General features: G+C 40.0%; 2 protein-coding genes across 8 annotated transcripts; both read right to left on the minus strand.

Moving 5' to 3' along the window:
- Positions 1-2,752: 2,752 nt before the first annotated feature.
- Positions 2,753-14,038, minus strand: slc2a3b (solute carrier family 2 member 3b). Of its 4 annotated transcripts, none has more exons than XM_069142549.1 (11): positions 13,871-14,038; positions 12,799-12,926; positions 8,865-8,969; positions 8,168-8,328; positions 7,455-7,695; positions 6,973-7,135; positions 6,531-6,718; positions 5,459-5,563; positions 5,263-5,364; positions 4,932-5,135; positions 2,753-4,835 (listed from the first exon to the last, which is right to left on the minus strand). In XM_069142549.1, the coding sequence occupies exons 2-11, from the start codon at positions 12,820-12,822 to the stop codon at positions 4,572-4,574; spliced, it is 1,557 nt and encodes a 518-aa protein (XP_068998650.1). In that variant the 5' UTR covers positions 12,823-12,926; positions 13,871-14,038; the 3' UTR covers positions 2,753-4,571. The 4 variants fall into 4 exon arrangements, with proteins under 4 accessions (XP_068998650.1, XP_068998649.1, XP_068998648.1 ...); XM_069142548.1 differs by having other exon boundaries at positions 13,715-14,038; XM_069142547.1 differs by having other exon boundaries at positions 13,062-14,038.
- A 4,244-nt stretch (positions 14,039-18,282) lies between these two features.
- cox6b2 (cytochrome c oxidase subunit 6B2) lies at positions 18,283-21,086 on the minus strand. Of its 4 annotated transcripts, none has more exons than XM_069142554.1 (4): positions 21,011-21,086; positions 20,408-20,547; positions 18,853-18,953; positions 18,283-18,611 (listed from the first exon to the last, which is right to left on the minus strand). In XM_069142554.1, exons 2-4 carry the CDS (start codon positions 20,511-20,513, stop codon positions 18,558-18,560), a joined length of 261 nt encoding a protein of 86 aa, XP_068998655.1. In that variant the 5' UTR covers positions 20,514-20,547; positions 21,011-21,086; the 3' UTR covers positions 18,283-18,557. The 4 variants fall into 4 exon arrangements, with proteins under 4 accessions (XP_068998655.1, XP_068998652.1, XP_068998654.1 ...); XM_069142551.1 differs by having other exon boundaries at positions 20,408-20,550; positions 21,011-21,079; XM_069142553.1 differs by having other exon boundaries at positions 21,004-21,071.
- Between the last annotated feature and the right edge of the window lie 426 nt (positions 21,087-21,512).

The raw sequence follows: 21,512 nt of genomic DNA on the forward strand, positions 1-21,512 counted from the left end.
GGCTAGGATTCTTGAGTCAGAGTTGCAGCCTCAGCATTGCCTCTTTACATCCCTCAGCCCCCTGTCAGCTGAGTTAAAGAGGAATGTGGAAAAGCTGTGGCAAATTGACATTTTGGTTCCCTTTGGGACTACTGTAGTCCATGTTGGGCACAGTAAACCTGGAGAAGATGTAAGGTTCTCAATCGAACAGTGTTTCTATGTGGACAACTGCTTGCAGAGCGTTCCATCAGTTGAGGAGGCCCAGCAGTTGGTCAACAAACTTTGACAGCTTCTCGCTTAAGGAGGATTTGAGATCCGTCAATGGGCCAGCAATAGGCCAGAGGTCATCAACCATCTACCACCGGAGGCACGATCCGACAAACTAGAGCATTGGCTGTCGTATGAGAAAGCAGAGGCACAACAGTCAATGCTTAGTGTGAGCTGGCACTGTGATACAGATACCCTTGGCTATAAGCACCGACCCACTAACTTTGGAGAGCCAACAATGAGGAACATATATCGAACTCTGGCAAGTCATTACGACCCACTGGGGTTTATCTTCCCCTTTACTACCAGGGCCAAGATCATAGTCCAGCAGCTATGGGACAAGCACAAAGATTGGGATGACCCGCAGCTACCTGAGAATCTGCTACAGCAATGGATCATCTGGGACAGAGAGATTTGGACCACTTACCAGATTTAACACTGCCAAGATGCTACACAGCCCAGCACATGGGCCGAGGCAGATTACGACATGCGGAACCGCTGTACCAAGCTGTTAGTCACCCCACTGTACTCGACCCAAGCCATCCATATACCAAACTATTCATTCAGGCTGTTGATGCTAACCGCTGTCATCCTGGCCCTGAAAGAGTGTTTGCAGAGCTTCGCCGCACAGTATGGATCCTGCACTCAAATGGTGGATTTAAGCTGCCATTCTATTTCACCGGAATGGACAACTTTGGCCCCTTCTTGGTCAAACTAGAAAGACGCCAAGAGAAGAGGTGGGTTATCTTGTTTAAGTGCCTCAGCACAAGGGCAGTCCATATAGACCTGTTGACATCCATCGACGCCGACTCATTCTAAATGGCCTCCAGAAGGTTCATTGCGCGACAGGGAAAGCTGGCACAAGTCTACTCGGACAAGGGGACCAATTTTAAGGGTGGAGAAAGGGAACTCAGAGAGACCTTCTCCAATATGAATCCGGATCTCCAACCGCAGCTGGCAAAGCAGCATATCAGTTTCCGCTTCAACCCACCAGCAGCACCACACTTTGGGAGTGTTTGGGAAAGAGAAATCCGCTCCATTAAAGCTGCACTACACACCACCAAGTGCGCACGACATTTCCCCTTGAAATTGAGACCATTCTGAATGCAAAAGCTCTGGGGTATGTTTCATTGGACGTACCTGACATGGGCCCTGTGACCCTTAACTACCTGTTCATGGGGCAGCCTGACAGCTCCCTACCCCAGGTAGTCTACCCAGAATCTGAAAAGCTAGGACGACAGAGATGGAGACATTCCCAGGTATTAGTAGATCAGTTCTGGGCAGCAAGACAGGCGCTGTTGTCTTTCTGGTGGAGCCCAGATGCCGCGAGCATTGTGGCAAACTGGATGAGTGACGAAAGTATTTCCACATCAGAACCGCAGAGGTCGAAATCCAGAAGAAACCTACATTTGACCAAAAGTTCGGCTGATTGTCCTCTCTGAGAAAACAGATGAAGATGACACAACAGACCCTTGTGCCTGAGAAGTCAGCCTTTCAATGGAGCCCATTTTCAGGGCAAATTGGGGCAGGGGGCGGCTATGCTGGAAAGGCTGTAGACTAGACTATTGAGCTGACGCCCCCTGGTGGCTAATATAAAAGTGAACGTGTAGACCTGTGCTGATCAAGCACATGGAGCGGTGCGGTCAACCGGAATTAGGAGTAGCCAAAAACTCGTCGTCAGTAGAGATTACAGAGTGGACTTTCTAGCTCATAATTGGCATGAGAAGTGTGCGTCTTAGACGGACTGTAAATAAACTCAGTTGTTTACTCAGTCGTCAGCTGACGAGCGAACATAATGCAGCCTTTCACGGCTTTAGTTGATGTTTAATGTTTCTTTCAGAGGCTGAGATAAAAGCTTGTCTATTTACCATGTGGCTCCTTAACTTTAATGCTCGTTAAGTTTTATGTAAGAGTGTGTTTGAACTGTTATATTATGTTTGTATTATGGTAGAATGTTTGCACTGCCATTTAAAGGGGCAATAATTTTAGATTTATTGTTACAAGAAGTAATAAGATTGTGTTCATCATTGATATTAAGTTAATAGTTTAATTCTTCTGGTTTGTATTTGTATTTGTTCTTATTCTAGACCACACCTATACTGAGCCTTCAACTTACCTTATGGTTGAATTACAGTGCTGTCGTGTGACAACTCAACACAGAAAAGAGAGTTTAACTGAAGCCGAGCGTGCTGTGTGTTCTGACCGGCACCCCAAAGCGAACATCACTATTCGTAACCTGTCCATACAGTCCTAAGCATCACCTCCACAACAATGCCAGAAAAACCTCTCATAGTTTCACACAGAGCAGAGCACAGAGCAACATTAAACACTCATGATAACAGACATGCTTGACTTATGACATGATAGACTGAAACTATAATTAAAGGCTCATAAATTAGGTCACACATTCCAATATAAAATGAAAAACTTTTTGCTCTAAAAGCCAGTGTCACTAATGTTATTACAGCAGATGATCAAAGAGCACTGTAAGTGTAAGGGTCAACTCTTATCTGTCTCTCACACTGACCCAAAGGGGCTTCTTCTGTTTATTTACACAAAAAAGGCAACAGAGGAACAAAATATAAATATTAAAAATGTGAATAGTGAAGAGAGCTGCAAGGCAACACTGTGACATTCACCATGGTAACAGTGTGTCCAGAGTGCAAGAAAAACTGGCGTGAAAGTAGCATATTTAACAGGACTATGAAGAACATATAACCATAACCATACACTTGACAGCACATGTAAGATAAAGCCTCACGCATTATAGACAACCATTAGAAAGTTATCAGCCATCCACCCTTAGAAAATAGTCAGACTGTCAAAGTGCAAACAAAACGCTGCTAAACTCAGATTTGAAAAGTGCTTCCTTGTCGGTGTCCATCCAAAGGAAGACGCAACTGTACAAACATTAACACAACATTTAAATGAGCCCGCACGCTGTGCTACAAAAGCTGATCATGATGCAGTAACTGGAGATTCTACAATATATACACATAATTTCAGATAATTAGAAAAAAATACATATACTGAACATGTTTGTGCATTAACCACTGAAATAAATACAATTCATTTAGTGTTTTTATTCAACACAACCATCTCACCTGGCTAATGTCTTGTTGTGACTTAGATGTGTGTTTAGTGAGATATTTTATTCTATGATCTGTGATCGAATAGTTGCCGTTCTCAAAGTTACTACGGTTGTTGAAAGATTTTCAAGCACAGTGGTGGATAAATGTATTTTCTATGCCACGACAGCTAGAAACCATTTACAGTTACACATTTAGCCACCTGAATTTTTGAATCCAACTGTTGTAATGCAACCTGTAAACAACTGCATCAGGACAGTTTTTCTGGCATCCTGGTTGTACCCTGCAGAGAAATCCTAAAACTGAAGAGGTTAGCTTGTGTTTTTAAGATGAGAAAGCCTTTAAGGAGGCTTTGCTCAGGCTTGACAGTGCTAGACTATGTCTCTCATCTCACACAAATATTATATCTGATGTAGACAGCACCACTTTACAGAACTGACTTTGTTGTACTTCCTTATCAGCATGAACACCGCTGAGTCCAAACAACACACACACACACACACACACACACACACACACACACACACACACACACACACACACATCCTCCATTGTCAAGGGATGTTGTGCTACAGGATGAGAAGTCTTCTACATGCTTAAATATATTTATTCTAATGCTATAATCAGTGCTTTTTTTATGGACCTGAAGGGGAGAGGGACTGTGCAGAACCTCCTCCATGTCTGTTCTGCTTACTAAAGACAACATGGTTCCCTCCCCCTGGCAGCAAGGCACATCAGGCAGGCAGACAGGACAGCAAGTCAGTCTTTTTTGGGTCAGGCTACCAAGCTCCAAACAGGCTTTCAAAGCTTGACCTCAATACATAAAACCCCTAAATCCTGCAACCTTTTAACACTAAGGGTAGCTGAGGACGTGGGACTTAACACTGACCGCATGTTGATCCTCTTTTATGGCAAAATACATGGAGTTGGCACTGGGAATGTCAACAAACACTACGTTCTGGTAATTTAGTTACATTTGACCTGTGTTTAAAGCAGGATTACAGGGGATTCTGTCAATTTTATTAACATTACTAACTGGGGAATCTTCCAAAAAAATTATTGTATTTAATATTTTAAAAAGGCACACTAAAAAGAGTCATTAATAAATCTTAAATCTGCATTAGTACACTGACCTGGCTTCTTCCAGGCACATCCTACTCTTAATTATTTGTGAGTAGCGCTAGAAACAGTTGTCTGTCTTGTACCACAAGTCTTCCTTTTTTTCTCCAAAGACACTCATTGTTTCTCTGGAGGAAGATTCACCATGGGAAACTTTTCTGTGGGGGACATCGGCGCAGCATCTTTGCTCTCTGGCAGGGCGACGACAACCGCCTCAGGCACCAAGGAGGAGGAGGAGGGTTTCCCCGCGCTGGCAGCGAATCCTTGTGCAATGTCGTCGAAGGTCCTTCCTTTTGTCTCTGGAACCCGCAGGAAGGTGAAAATGAAGAAGAGGATTAGGAGGACCATGAAGATGAGGAAGACGTAAGGGCCACAAAGTTCCTGAGAGAAAGAAAAAGACATTTGGTATGAGAAAAATTGTAGGACACATGAAATTTATACATATGGTGATTTACTGTGGTTGTCATAGATAAATACCTCCAGTTTAGGGAAACCCAGCCCCACCAGGAAGTTGGCAGTCCAGTTGGAGCAACCAGAGACGGCCATGGCAGCCGGTCGAGGCCCCTGGGAGAAGAGCTCAGCTACGATGAACCAGGGAATGGGACCTGGACCCATCTCAAAACTGGCAACGAAGCCAAACACAGCCACAATTGCCAGATAACTTAGAGACGGGGTGGTCTTCTACTCGCAGAAAGAAACAAACAGAATGAGGAAAAGATTAAATTGAGGAGTAAGAGGATGACTTTTTTATTTTATTTAGCATGGCATTACATTACAACTTGACATTAAGACAGCAACAGCCACTCACCACTAAAGACAAGGAAATAGTCATGAAGAGGGCAGAGATGGCCATTCCAGCCAGTCCAATCAGGTGCAGTGTCCTTCGCCCTGCCCGCTCAACCAGGAAGAGCTAGTGTTCAAAGAAAAAAAATTATCCATTAACAATCAACAAAATATTAAATGTGTATTGAATTAGAACACCATCATTGTAGTAAGACACTTACAGAGACAACAGTAAACACAGTGTTGACGACTCCAGCTCCTATGGTGGCATAGATGGGTTGAGTTACACCAGCAGTTTGAAATATGCCTGTAGAGTAGTAAAAGACCTGAAAGGAGAGACAAAGGAAGAGTTGTTCATGTTGGTTATTGTTGATTTCAGTGAATAAAAACAGGTCAGGCTTTAAAAGATATAAATTAACCAGCATGAATTAATTTTTTTAGCCACTTCTGTGCAGAGCAACATGTTTTAAACTCTAAACTGAAACATTATCACCTTTCAAAGTTGATGCAAACCATTGCTAGTTGAAACATCTGGCAATCCTTTGGAGTCTTGTTCGAGCAATCCAAAATCTAAGTCCAGCAGCATCTCTTTTTTGGCTCTGGCTTGTTTGTCACAAACTCCAGAGGTAAATATCTGGCGGTTTAGTCGCCAAATGCTCCACAGTGTTCAATAACAAGTCACACAGAGGGTATTTCATAGTTTTTCTCTGCCTGCTGTGGCTGGAAACTGGGTTGATCAAAGTGATGAGAGTGAACAAGAGCAGCAAGTATACTGCAGAGCTGAATGATAATTCTCTTACACCTGTCACATGATCTGTTGTTTATGTATAAATATTGGTAAGTGAAGTGTTTGGAATAGTTACACAGGAGGAATCTATTAAAGTTGCATTATAAAAATCTTTACCAGCTGCTTTCTGGTGAGTGTTAATGCGCCTGTCACCGCAGGCTGCAGCTGCTTTACTGTGGTTGTCAGGTCAGACACAGCTACTGCTAATGAATTAAGTCACTCTGGTTGCATGACCTTATTAACAAAATATCTAATAAATACCACTGGGCTTGTCTCCACCCATATTCTCCTATTGACCTAAATTATTCCACTCAATCTAACACTGCCTGGAGCCAAGAAGACTCACTTGTCGAGTGTTTGTCAGAAATATTTGTATCATTTTAATGAATGCTCTTTTTAAGGTTCATATTTGAGTTTCTCAATTGCTCTCTCACTTCACGCCGACTGACATGTGATAATTATATCCCTATCATGATGCTGTGTTATGAGAAATGACGTCTACTCACAGCATTGATGCCAGACAGCTGCTGAGAGAGCTGGAGGATGATGGCGATAATGATCGGTTGACGATACTTTGGAGAGCGGAAGAGTTCAAGAATGGTCACTTTCTTTTCCATGGCCATCTTCATTCCTTCCTCTTTCATCTCCTGAATATCATCGTTCACATCTTCACAGCCACGCAGACGCACCAGCGCTGTAAGAAGAAGGAGGGGTGGATGAGCATAGGGGAGTTAGGTACATCATTATGCAAATATAATGTAAAGAGTGGCTGAAAGGTTCTTGGAACATCATGTCACATGATACAATTTTAATAAATCACAGGGCCACCTCATTTACTCATTTATGTCTGCAGATCATTAAAATATGCCAGTTATTCCAGATTCAGTCTCATTAATACCTGAGGTTGCCATCTTGCTTTGGCAGCATGTAAACTGACTTAAAACGTACCTTTCCTTGCCTCCTCCTCCTGGTTGAGGACAATGAGAAGGTAGCGGGGGCTTTCAGGGCAGAAGAACAGCATGATGGTCTGCAGTACAGCGGGCAGGATTGTCAGAGCAAGGAGCAGAGGCCACAGAGTGTCTGAGCCCAACAGAAACTCCAGACCGAAGATCTACACACAGACAACAGGAAAAAGATGTACATTAAATATATTTATATTAAATGAAAGTCTTTTGAGAACACACACAGTCAGGTGCAGACCACTGTGCACTCCTCTCCAGTACACCATGATTCATTCAGCATGGGAAACCTTTTCAGCTACACTGCCTTTATCAGCGTTGTGTCTAAGGCTCATAATGTTGTTTTCCACACTTAGTACCTATGACGATCTGTCAATCACACAACTAATTAGTACTCCAAGAGCATCCAAGAAAAATTAAGCTTTTTTTAAAACCAATATCTTATTTAATGATTGACAATGACAGTATTACCTGTGCCACCAGGATGCCAATAACTACACCCAGCTGGTGCAGTGTGCCAAAGGCTCCTCGGACGGCGGTGGGAGAGATCTCGCCCACATACATGGGTGTTAGCCCCGTGCACAGACCACAGAACACACCGATGATCATCCGGCCAATAATGACCACCTCAAACGATCGAGTCAGGGTCGACAGTCCCATCAGACCACCGCCCAGTATAGCCAGGACATTAGCTAACAGCATGGACTTTCGCCTGGTGAGGAGAGATGAAAACAAAGTCAGTGAGAGTACACAGAAAAACAAAAAAAATCGGCAACTAGAGAAAGGACGTTTCAATAGTGTGTATAAGGAAATGAGGGCTGCAACAAAGTACTACTTGAGTAATTTTATAACCTATTAAATGTCTTTAAATAGTGAGGAAATGCCATCTAAATTTCCCAGACTCCAAGGTGATATCATTTCCAGGTCACATGTCTTGTTTTGTCCAAATATCAGTCCCCAACTAAAGATAATGGAATGATCATATTTGTTATATTTGACACAAAAGTTGCAAATCCTCTCATCTGAGATAAGTGACGCGATTAATTTCAAAGTAACTTCAGTTCTAAGGGAAACAAAAAAATTATTATTAGTCACATTCAGTAAATGTTTCCTCTTAAAATGGCTGATTTATTGACTGACATTTTTGATGAAACTTTGTTTATGTTCATTCCTGATGTACTCACCTGCCAAATATGGTGACTACGGTTCCTACAGAGAAGGAGCCGATCATGCCTCCCACACTAAAGATGGCCACGGCAAAGCTCCACACCATGGTGTTTGCTCCCTGGCTGAAAGGCTCACCGTACCGGTCGAGGGACACATTCCGAAAAAACTCACGCAGTTTCTGCAAAACCAAAGAAAACAGTGGCATGGTCAGAAGTAGTGAGAAGTTCAGCAGATGTAATGATGCCACGTACACATGGGGGCAGTACAGCGTTTAGCACTGCCACAATGCACCGCTGTGTTCATGAGTCAGACATGTTAAAAACGCTCATGTCTGGCACCACGACTCTAAACACAGACCTACGAGCAGAACCACAGCGAAGACCAGATAGAGCATAACAACATAGAAGCATTAAAAGTATCCAGCAAAAATCTCTTTAACTGTTTGTCATTTTAGTGATTGCTGCAATATTAATATCAGAAAATGAGAGGGATGCATCTGGTATAATGTACGAGTTATGCCCACTCTATGTTAATGGCTGAACTGTTGTTGTAAAACATGGTGACAATAAATATCCAGAATTCATTCAGCTGAGTGGCGAGCATAATGCAATCGCACACACCCCAAAACACACACACACACACACACACACACACACACACACACACACACACATACACACACACACACACACACACACACACACACACACACACCTGTTCGGGTGCATTGATGACCCCGGTGTTGTAGCCGAACTGCAGTGAGCCAATGACAGCAGTTGAAACAGAGTAGAGAAGGTAAAGGGTCACCTTCTTCTTGGGCTGTTGGGACAGGAGAGGACAAAGAGTTATGAAAGGTTACAACAATAGGCAAAGGAGTTTATGTACAATCATCCCCACAGTTTGAATAGTGGACATGGCCTGTTCCTGGCTCGCTCTACAAAGCTCTTGTTGTTCACAGTGACTGGTAATTAGACACAATGAGCCTTTCTACATCTGCTCTCGCTCCTTGTTTTCAGAACGCTGCTTTAGCAACTGCAGGGTGGCAGCTCTGCTGTGAAAGCTGCACAAACTGCATACGATTTGTAGCTCCAAAGGTATTTCTCAGATAAGTAGCTAAAGACACTCAGAGAAAAAGTCTGAATCCTATTGTGGATTTTTTTCTCCTGCTGGTTTCAGAATTAAACTGAGCTTAGCTCATAATAACAAGGCAATACACCTGACATTAATCCTTTACATGGCCGGGTTTAACCAGGGAGTGAAATATGTACACATCTTCAGCCAATCAGAAATGGATACTGGTTTAAATGAAGTTGTAGCTGCAAGCATGCTCTGTGGCAGCATGCCACAAATGGAAACCCCCATTTGTGGGCTTCAGTCAAAGTTTAATTTTGACTGAAGAGCATATATCTTTTATATCATGCACCAAATTTTTAAGAACTTAAGCAAAGGTTCTTCAGGCACTCAAAAAACAAATTTGATGAATGAACATAATGTAATTGTACCACACATTTCCATCTAATCAAATCATGTACAATTAGTCTGCCCTGATTATGTTGACATCATTTAACAAAAAAACATATATCTATTTAACAAGTCAGTCCTGTACCTTGCTGTTCTTTTTTTACTGGGGTATCTGAAGTCTAATGGTTAAAGGCTATTGTCCAAACAGGCTCATGAATGACGGGAAATCCATTTTAATCATCCAGTTTAATCCACCTATTTTCAAACTCTGCTGCAGTTTCAACATCAACTCGATTAAGAAATTAGTACATTGTTTTGTACAGTTTGTAAAGACAATCAGGTCCAAAACAGACACTTTTTGGCAACAAATTCCTTGTACCGAGGCAAGCACAAAGAGCTTTGTCCTGCTGCCTCACCTGCACAGATTAAACAACACATTCCTAAAACATCATAAAATAGCATATTACTGAGAACAAGTTGTCCCAGAACATTTTGACTCTAAAAGGGGCAGCTCGCAGACTGTGACTTCACTGAAAAAACTCCGGGTCCAAAAGACTCCTCCAGCGCCGCTGTCACAAGGACAGATACAAGAGATTGTTCCTGCCCACTGCAATAAGACTGTACAATAACTCACCTCTGGCAAAATCCATCACACAACAATAACACCGTTGGTTGTCTGTTTTCTTGTTGTTTAAATCCTTGCACTATTGTTTAGTTAGTTTTAATTTAATTTAATGATTCTATTTTATTTTATTGTACATACTGTGCATTTTTATATTTAATATTTTTTTACTGTTGTTTTATTGCTTTCCTGTACCTATAATGCTGCTGTAGCGAAAAAATGTCCCCTTGTGGGATTAATAAAGTAACTATCTATCTATCTATCTATCTATCTATCTATCTATCTATCTATCTATCTATCTATCTATCTATCTATCTATCTATCTATCTATCTATCTATCTATCTATCTATCTATCTATCTATCTATCTATCTATCTAGTTTCAACAAAGAACTCAATGTTCCTTTTTGACAGTAAAACCAGCAGCAGCATATTTTTAGAGCACAATATTTATGGCTGCTTATATGAAGTGCCTATTGAGTTATCATAAACCACCACATGGCTCAAAATGAAACAGCACACAGGAGGAAGTGAGGAATTACATGACATGCAGACACTGGACTGATAACGGAGAATAGATTCACCACAGTTTTAGCTGTTAGTTGTAACAAAGCTGCACCGTGTTTCTCTGAGGGCTATCAGGGACTAATACAAGCTGAAGGCCTGGATGTTACAGTGACGTGAACTGAAAAATGCTGCATACGTCATAAAGTGATTGTGAAGTGGAAATACAGCATTCAATCTCCACAACAGAGATGTGGAAAGAAAATAATGACAGAAATAGGGAAAAAAGTGCTCTCACATTTCTCACAATCACATCAAACTGATGCTTTTCAAAGAAACATATGTATTGTGGTCATGTGATCCTCGACAAGATTATCTGCATGGATGCATGTGGGCATGTGGTTGAGTGTGTACGTGTAAGTGTGTATGGGGAACTGCATCATTAACATATTGTAACTGCACGGACATGCTGGTGTTGAGTAAGATTTAGAAAAAACTATTGCATTTTTAAACCACCCTGTTGAAATCACAGCAACTCCAGCCAGCTGAGTAAGAAGCATTATGTATGTTACAACTATAACGCGGCTGACTCAGAGGTTGTGTCGACATGTTGTGAGGCGTGTAGTTGCACAGGCATGCATTCAATTTGTCTGTTGATGCATGTGTATTAGGTTCGTGGTCAAATCAGCAGCCAAGCCCAGAATGTTGCTCAACATCTGCAGCTGGTGTAACTTTATAGTAGAATACACACACTGGTGAAAATTTGGTTGAAGCTAAAGATATTGTGTCATATTCTGCTAAATAAAAATTATGATCTGCAAGTAACAATAAATAATCACCCATCAAATAAACACTAATGCAAGTACTGACAACTCAAAGGTACTATGTAGAGCATAGAAGGCCCTACAAAACAATTGGGCAACCTGTCTGCTGATAAAGATCACTTGATATGACTGAAAGCTACAGAACAGCCACTAAATGGATCTTGATGTAAAACAGTTTTCTTAATTGTTCCAAGATCAAAAATGAACTTTGACACAGTTTCTAAGCTTCACACTTTTAACCAAGTGATCTCCTGTACTTATGTATGTTTGGTTCATTTGTTTCACTCATTGAATAATAAGACAGAAAAAAATGAATAAACTTAGGCTTTAATGAAAGTTAACTGGACTTCTTTTACTTTCTTGAAGACGTTTCACCTCTCATACGAAAGGCTTCTTCCAAGGCAAAACGTCATTAACCTTCTTTCTGCACTTGGGTCTTTCGTGACCTGTTTTCACAGCCATTTTGATGCAACGAAAGACCCGAGCGCAGCAGGAAGGTCAAGAAAATAAAAGAAGTCCAGTTGCCTTTGGATGACATGATTATGACCCGGGTGACTGAGGACTTTAGTTAAGTGTACTGAAGCTTGACTTTTTTTTTTCCAGCACTCAACTTCCACATTTAGGTTATCTTGTAATTGCTGTTATTGTTCAACATCCACAACAATGAAGTAACTGCAGCCACCTTATTACAAAAGACAAACCACAGCAGAGTCTTGTGAAGATGTACGCAAAAATACATAATTAGCTTATTTTATATTAGTGTATTCAAATATAAAGTCCATCATTTGAACAAGAACTCTAACTCTCATGTTTTGCATGTTAACAGTAGAATTTTTTTTTTTCCCTAATCTCAGTCATATCACTACTCCCTCACCCCACCTCTCTGTGCAGTATGAAATTAAAAAAAAAAAAAAACACTCAAGTTCAAACTTGCCACAAAACAGTTCCCCACTCCTGTCCTCTTAGTCATGTCCTGAAGTGTTCAGCTACCATACTGCTCTTGCCAGAATGGAAAAATACAGAATATAGAAACTTTACAAAGTAAACCTCTGTATTGTTTATTTCAAATGAATGCATCAGTTTAGTTCTTTGAACCTAAACATCCATTTCAACATAACTAATGTGGTCTATTGATTAAAGGGTGAAATTGAAAAAAAAAAAATTATGCTGAGGCAAATAATACATATTGAAACTGTTCCAGTAACGTATGCAGTAATTAAATATAAGAAACTGCTTACCTTGTCATCCTCCAGCTGCTGCATCTTCGCTGCTTGACAGAAGATAGTCAGAAGAACAGGAACAGAACGACCTTGGTTCTTCTAACTCCGCGTGAACACACCTCTGTGCAAACAGTCAGCGGGAAAACCTGGAAACGAGCAAACACAAGAACCGTATCTTATAAACACTGTAGAAAATATTATTCAGGTTAATTTCCCAGAATAAATGTTCAAGGAATCTGAATATTCAAATGGACCCTGAGGTGTAGAAAGGAAACTATTACTCTTCAAGTAGCCTAGTATAAACTGCAGAACCACTGGACTGAGCTGGTGTAGAGGGCTCTCTCTTCCTGCAGCACAGAGAGCTGAGGCACCTTTCAGCGTTCACTGAGTTGAACAGGCGTCAGTAAAAGCCCAAATGACAGAAAACCCTCCCTCTGCTTCCGCATTTAACCACCTCTTCTGTTCTCTGTAATTATGAAATGATGAAGAGAAAAGTGATGTAACTTCATCTCTTTCAATTAAATTACTAACGCTTTGCTTATTTTTATCAATACACAGCAGAAAATAACATCGCAGGGCTGCAGAGTATAATAATTGAGCTGCAGGTGCTGCTGTTCTAATACGTCGCATCTTTAAAGTTTTACGCGGAGTAAACTACTTTAGTAACATGACAATGACACTACAGGCTAGGAACCAGTCGCTCAAATAAACAGAACAGTTTTGACAATGACAAACCGCAAGAGTAAATTCAATTTAATTGAATTTATATATATATATATATATAGCGCCTAATCATGACACAAGTTATTTCATGGCATTTAACACATTAAAGTCCTTACAGCAGAACTTTACAGCATTATAGAGAAACCCAACAATTCAGCAATTCCCACATAAGCTATAATAATAATTGCGTGAAATAAAAATAGGTGTTTACCGTTATGTGGGATTTGTGCCAGCCTTTGTGTATCCAGTTAAACACTCTTGTGTGAATGTGTCTACTTTGACAAATGTTTAATCTGCCTTCTGATCTGCGTTTTATTTATAGAAAGCTTTACACCATCACCGCCACTTTTACTTATCTTATTCATACTCGGATGAAAGCGTCGGACGTCTCGGACAGCCGAGTCACTTCGGGTTTACTCGTCTGGTTTCGTGTCGTAATGTCGGTGGCAGCAGCGCTGACACGTTCCGCTCAAATGAAGAAGGGGGACGTGCTCGGGCGAGCGTACGGACCAGAGATGGTGGAACAAACGATGCCGGTGAAAGGAGTCTCTGTGCTGCTGCTGGCCCGTCGGTGGCCCACCAGGGGCGCGAGAACAAAGGGCAAAGTGCCCGGACTTCAGATACAATGCCTGGTCATGCAAAAGTCATGAGACCGGCTCAGTGGGTGGGAGACAAACGGGGAGCCCTCCTAATTCTTCATCAACTATAATCTTCATAGTCCGCCTAAATCTCAGTCTGGAATCTGGAAAATTCTTCAGAAAAATGCCTGACCATTTTTACAAGCAACTTGGTCGTCTGAGTGTGTTTTTATCACATTTGTTTGACAGTTTTTTTCTTGATTTTGATGACAGTTTAGCATGGAGGCTAACATTTCATTTAATGTAGGCCTATATGACATTTGTATTTCAAATATTATAATAATTAATACAAAATATGTATACAATTTACATATTTGAATGGTTTTAATCCCAGGAGTAGCATGAAAAATAAAATGAAGGTGAGAAAACAATGTAAATATCACAACGGTATAAAAGTGTGCCACCAACCTCAGGATTTTCAAAATAAATGACATTAAAATAAAATTCATTTCATGTATTTACATAACCAGCTGTTGAATTGTTTGCCCACTATAAGTCTGAACTCAGATATGTAAAGTTAAAAAAAAATTAAAAGAACAGAAAAGATACTAAAATAAATTATAACTGTAGTCAAGAGTTACACTTATAACTGTAAATAAATTTTGAGTTTTACTCCCGTTTGAAGTTTTATGAACTCACAAATTTGAGTTTACTCCTGCCGAAGTGTCATCATCATTCACAGTAACGAGTAAACTAAATAAAAACTTGAAGGTGACGCTATTTCCACACTTGTTATAAATATAATGTTCATATTATTGTACGATACCTCAAAGCCAGCAAGCCTACTTTGTGAAGATCGATTTAAATTACAACTCTGCAGTGACAATATTGTCTTGGAGTTTCTGGATTTGTTTGGTTTTTATGACGATAACATTAAACTCTGCATTTACTGAAGTTTGTAAGCAGACTTGTGGCATTCCTATTTGATAGATCTAAAAGTTGACAGCTAGGACACGGAGAGAAAGAAGTGACCAGATATCTGTTGTGACAGCGACTTTACGTCACAAATATTAGGTTCCCCTTAATGTGGGTGGCTGCTTCTCTCTCTCTAGCTTCCTTGGAATCACATATAAACTCTCCTCCACAAAAAATTAACTCACAAAGACAGTGTCATGCAGATGTTCAGGTTCAGTGCATTACCAAAGGCGCATGTAGTTACATATACTTTGCTCTTCCGAAACCACACCTCTCTGTCCCAGCATCCCATCTGGATCCTGTTGGCTGTTGCCAAGGAAACCAGTGCTGCAGCATCTTCTCTCATGAGCTAACCTGAGAGAGGAAATCAAATTAAAAGACATTTGCAAAGACCAAACACAATTACACACACACAGGAAATGCAAAGGACCAAAAGCTGCACACACTCTGTGTCTCTCACCGGTGTTTACATCATTTCAGATGACATTAGATCGACCTACGTCCGTTTCCTGGAGACTTGCCACCACTTCTTGCCTCATACTTACATTCATCAGAAACCAAGTCTTCATTGTAAAACTTCAGAATTTGTTATGGGGACTTGCTTTATGTGCCAGACGGAAGTCAAAACCTGACAAACTGTCTGCTGCTTCCTTTGTTTTGTTCATTCTGAACCTGATGTATGTCAACGGTTTTTTAATTTCTTTAAAGCATCAAATTGTTTCATATATTATCTGCCAATTTCTACCTTGCTTGCTTCAACAGTCTTAGGGTAGCATCTTTCACAAATACAAGTACTATTCAATTTTTTTAAATTTTCTATTTGGAACCTTAAAAGTTGGGGAAAGTAAAAATGTTTTGTTCACTATAGGCTTTTTGAATATTTCAGCTGTTGGCTGAACCTGTTCCTATAGGCCTGTGGTTTACAACACCAGTAAGTAAAGTCCAAAAATAGTTGCATCAAATGGAAACATTCTAAATAACTTGAGCATTATTTTCTACCCATTTCCTATTAGTTCGCCATTTTAGGTGTTTTGTAATGTCTGGGTCTTGTGTGTGTTTGAACATTATAAAAATGTCCAGGGTTATCAGGGTTAAAAAGTTCTTAAAAAAAAAAAAATCCCGCATCCTGTGGAGGGAAGGGGAAGTGAGTAGTTGTGAAACAGTGCCACCTCATGTTTGTGGAGTGCCATTGATTCATACAGGCAAATATTAAGTTGCCCCATACTAGACACACTCACTCTGACCGACTCGGTTACATTTACAGATCTGTGGCAGTGACAGCCTTATACAAATAAACGTGTTTCAAGTCACGTTTTACTCACTTTCTCTTTTCAAAACTGGGCCACCAGAGCTATGAGATTATCTGAGGACTACAACCAAAGCATGAGGAGGAGTTTATTTTGTCTACAAATCAAGGAAGAGGAGGGACACACATACCCATCCAGGCATGTTAAGACTTAATGTGGCATGGCTCGGTTGCCAGTGGAGGACGAGTTGATCTGATCGTAATCAAAGAAAGATTAGACCTGTGCTCTCAAGACAAAGAGCCAATGTTGAAACTGTGACGCAAACAAAAACAATGCAATTCATAAAGTGAAGCCATTGCCAAAGACTCCCATGGTTAGAAAAAAAAAATAGTACAAAAAAATACTGAAAAGACAGCATAAAGGTCAGTGGTTTATTTCTAGTATATATATAAAAGTACATGTAAAGTCTGTTCATTTAGTATTTCCTTTATGCCTTTACAAACTCCTCGCGCCACGACATCGACATCTGTCTACTTCTGTCTCGGATGAGTGTTTTCACATACCCGCCTCTGATGAAACACACTAAGGAAGTGGTTACCAGACTTGAATCAGTTGAGTGAAACAGTGCACATTTGGGCAAAGCACTGACTCTACATCAACACCACAAATCCAATCTACTGATTTTTGAGATTCTGATTTCTGAGACAAGTTGTTCAAAGTCTATCTGACTTGTTTTAATTCTGTCTGAGGGTGTGCAGCACTGGTCTAATTAAGTTGTGTTCAGATGTGCTATAGATTTACTGACTTGACCCAGGCAAGTGATCCAGGTGCGCCACAGTCTGGTTAAAAGGGGAAATTACAACCAAATCAGTCTCTAATTTCATCACAAGTGTTGCTCTCTCAGTCAAACTTTAGATTTCAGAGGTGACTGACTTGAAGAGGTGTCCGAGAGGATATAATATACAATTTTGCAAGGGACTGTATGTAGTCAGCTCTGATTCAAACTGTTTAGGAGCAGTTTGACAGAAGGAGGGAGGAGCTGGAAGACAGCTAAAAGTTATGATGCGGAGGAAATACACTTTAAGTTGAATTTAAAACTTAGTGATTACGACATTTTCACTCCAAAATAAACCTGACTAAAGCCAACAAACTCTGACACTGGACAACAGTATTTAACTGATTCTTGTTGTCTCATACTGAAATAAATTGACCTTTTTGGACATGTTATGCTCAATTTGTTTTTAAAAGTTTTCTACCAGGCATGTTTTTTAAGTGACAGTGTATATTACTTATTCATTAAGGCTGTTGTTACACTTAAATGATGATACAAACTTACCCCTAAAATAGAGGCACGTGGGTTTCACCTGTATTTGACATTAGGAACATCTCTTTAGTCAGTCTGCCAACACAAAAGGGCTCCATTGTCCTTGCTTCTGCTTTTCCATGCGAGTATACTGGAACATAAAACTATGGGAGGCAGAGAAAATCTGAAATCATATTTAGATTCAGTGTGCATAAGATACATAAGAAATTGCCATTTATTTATTTTTTTGGCATTGGACACAAATCTTTGTTAACCAGTGGTATATATTTCGACATCAGTAGAGCTTCCATCAACAGAAACATCTGATGAGTATAGTGGACATTTTTGGTTCATTAGTAATTTAATTTTTAAAATGCTAAACGGTGTAACTTGGCAGTAATAATGCATTACATATAATGACAGTTACAGCAGCTTCAGCTTCAGATAAACTTTGTTCATGGTGTTGTCCTTTACTGCGCTAAACACAAACCAGGGTAGCAGCCTCTAAGAGAAAAAGACATCTGTAATACCTTTCCCCGACAGGTAAAGTAACTTACATACTAACAATTCAGCTGCAGCCAACCAGGCTCAATTTGTGAAATGAATTAATTAGATTTAAGGAAAAGGTAACTCTGCCTGGGTTGATGAAAAGTCAATTCAATACAACAAAGTAAACTTCATGAAGAACAACATCTTTAATTTAATCTGCACTGTATCATTGAATCAACAGTGCCAGAGAGCGGTTTACAAGAAATGCAAGGAACAAACATCAGATCTTAACATGGAAAGAGTTGTGCGTGTTTATAGTTTAAGGTATAAACAGTAACATTGGTGATAATGGCGATGTGATAGCCGTTTAGTTTTTTCTCCTTAGGCAGACTACAGAGGTAAAGGTGCAAGTAACACAAAGTCCTGCAGTTGACTTGTCCTGACTGGTAACGGTTGACAGTTTCAGATCTTCCCTGGGAAACTTCCGTTCTCTAGCTGCTCGTCCCATTTAGAAACCTGTAGGAGACATCAGAGGGTACATTAGGCCCATGTCACCAATTAATGCTCAAGTAACATGCAACTTAGTGCATGTTTCCAAGAACCTCAAACTACATACAGTTAACTAAAGAATAATAAATCACAGAACAAACTGAACACCAACATAAAGTGCCGGAAAGCAAAACAAAGCAAATTCATTGCTATCAACGTCCAAATAAACTTAATGAGCTGCAATCAGAGCTGTAATCCTACGACTTACCCAGCTCATCGGGCAGAGGCTCTTGTAAACCCTCTGGTACCATTCACAGGGAGCCACATCCTGGTCTTTGGCTGACAGGGCTTTGTTGCACCTGTGGAAGTCTGGAGCCAAAAACAAAGGGGTTCAAGGTTACTTAAATGACACAACACGCATACCAACAATCCCTTTGAAAAGAAGACAAAGACATGTTGAGAACAAACCAACATGAAGTGGAACTCAGAGCTGATCTCGGTGGTCTGCTTGATTAGCAAGATGTTAAAACTTCAATATGAGGTGGAAGGTTATCAATTGTACACCGCAAGAGAAGTTTTTGATTTTATCAAGCAGGCTTCACTGTAGTACTTTGATGAACTATGTTACAGGGTCATAACAGTCACATTTTCAAGTTAAAAAAAAAAAATAAAAAAAATTGTCAAGTGGCATTGTTTCCATTGTAAGGTGAATAAAGGCAAACCACCACCTTTCTTAAGAAGATAGGGTTGTATCTACAATTTGTTACAGATGTATACAAAGATTTTACATCAGCAGCCACGAACATGCTCATTTCAGCCGATTTTATTAGTGCACCTCCCATTAAAATAGTTTGTAACATTAACAGTACACTGTAGAGAGACCTCAGTGGTGGAAGGGAGCAAAGTCACTTTTCAACATTTCAGAGGGAAATATTGTACATTTCACTCCACCACAGTTTTTAAAGCTTTAGTTACTTTTCAGATGAAGATTTGAAACAGTGGATAATGTATCAAGCATTTTAAATACAACCCATTGCTCTAGATTATACGCAGTTGCTTGTAGCCTTTTTGACTTCTAGCGTAACAACATTACTGTGTAGTCAGGGTCACATTTCAGACGTCTACAAGTTGTTAACAGCTCCACCAAACAGTTATTTCTCATTTTAATAAATTTTTTTAAACGATCCAAACATCTCAGCAAAAATCAAAGATTGGAGAAAAAGTCCAAAGAGTGAAAACATTAGTTTTTTTTCTCCTTTCTCTCCCAGTAATCGTCTGACGGACCCATCAGATGCATCTCCTGTGCCTGTTTGTAAAACTGGATATAAAGCAGCTACGACAGTAACACGCTTGCTTACAACATTGATGCTCCAGAACTAATTATCTAATAAAGTCATTGATAATATCAATTACAATACTTCAGCAAAATTATTCTTGGGTGTAATTTTTTTTTTTTTTACTTCTGATAGGTTAGGTTAGGTAGTCACTTTATTAATCCCTGAGGGGAAATTTTTTTTCGCTACAGCAGCATACAGGAAGCAATAAGATAATAATAGAATAATAGAAAGCAATAAAATAGCAATAAAAAATATAAAATGCACAGTATATACAGTACAGTATATATATTATATACAAACAACCAAGAACACAGACAACAGTGTTATTGTTGTGTGATGGATTTTGCCAGAAGTACTGTATATAACCACACTGAGAAGTTCAGGCCCTGTCACAGTGTTCATCTGTATTGTCAATCCTTGAACAATGTCACAGTTGTCTTTTGTCTTTATTGACGTGTGATTACAAGATGTTGATCAAGATCTCACCCAAGTAGTTCTGGAAACAGTTTCGGGTCTGGTTGGTGTTTGGGAAGCGGGAGTCAAACGGAGCAGTCCTGTAGTTTTTGATCTTCTCTTCAATAGTCTCAGCCATTTTTGTAGGTTTTCAGTCAGACTTGTGAACGACGCTGCTGGAAACCCGTTTGCAAAAACATTTATTAAACGTTTACAAATCATCCTCAGAAAGAAAGATCTGACTTAACGAGAGCGACATGACGGTCAACGTCAGCGAGCTAAGCTACAGTCGACGCACCGAGTAAACTTTGGAGTAGATTTCGCTTTATAAATGTTGTTTACAATTAAGGTTGTTGTTGTTGTTTTTTTAAATCACAGCTTGGGATAAACATAATACAGTTTAATGTTTTATAAGTCTCTCGGTTGAAACCACTGACAGACTCTTGTTAGCATAATTAGCATAGCTTGACATACGTTCTCGCTCGCTGCTGAAGAGTTAACTTATCTGGATTTAGTCGTCAGCAAACACACTGAAAACATTTTTAAGTGTTCTTAGAGTTGTTGTAGGTTAAAAAAAAAACAAATACATAAAGTTAAAGGTCGTGTCACAAAATGTAAGGGTTACCCACAGCTAACCTTGGGACGCTTCTTGTTGTGTCCTCTCCGGAAAAATGTCCTCCCTGCATCAGCAGCCGGCGCAGGGCATGATGGGATATGAGGTGGTGAGGTCACAGCTGACTTTCAGTGACAGCGCTGTGTTGTCAACTTCAGTTTTAAAGGTTTACAATTATTTATTTTTTTGTTCTGTTTTATTGATCTGTTACGGTGTCAATAGCTCGACTTCGTGTAAAAAAAATTATAAATGTTGCTTTTGCAGCAGTGAAGCAAAGCGAGTGTGAGTTTAGTTCATGTATTAAACTTATTTAGGGCTATATCAGAGACAATGTACAACATCGATTCAAAAAGAGGAAAGACCAGTTTTAGCTGATGGCAAATTTTTATCTGGAGTCCCTGGGCATCTTAACATCGACTACCCACAATACTTGTCCTGAAACACACCATTTGTAAGTGTAAGTGACCGTCTGTATTCTCAGGAGATTCATATCTTGCAGACTTGGCCCCTGTTTCTGCTGCAGGG

The sequence above is a fragment of the Embiotoca jacksoni genome, unplaced genomic scaffold (assembly GCF_022577435.1).
Source record: "Embiotoca jacksoni isolate LCO1_2020_lvr unplaced genomic scaffold, fEmbJac1.0.p SCAF_11, whole genome shotgun sequence".
Taxonomy (NCBI): domain Eukaryota; kingdom Metazoa; phylum Chordata; class Actinopteri; family Embiotocidae; genus Embiotoca; species Embiotoca jacksoni.

Bases quoted from the DNA above. Each gene is read 5' to 3' on its own strand.
- cox6b2 (XM_069142554.1), bottom strand. From the start codon at position 20,513: ATGGCTGAGACTATTGAAGAGAAGATCAAAAACTACAGGACTGCTCCG. The intron at 18,954-20,407 runs GTGAGATCTTGA...TTTTGGCTCCAG, and splicing joins CTGTTTCCAGAACTACTTGG to ACTTCCACAGGTGCAACAAA. The intron at 18,612-18,852 runs GTAAGTCGTAGG...TGTCTCCTACAG, and splicing joins GCCTCTGCCCGATGAGCTGG to GTTTCTAAATGGGACGAGCA.
- slc2a3b (XM_069142549.1), bottom strand. From the start codon at position 12,822: ATGCAGCAGCTGGAGGATGACAAG. The intron at 7,696-8,167 runs GTGAGTACATCA...TCTCCTCACCAG, and splicing joins GTAGTCACCATATTTGGCAG to GCGAAAGTCCATGCTGTTAG. The intron at 5,136-5,262 runs GTGAGTGGCTGT...TTCTGCGAGTAG, and splicing joins CTATTTCCTTGTCTTTAGTG to AAGACCACCCCGTCTCTAAG.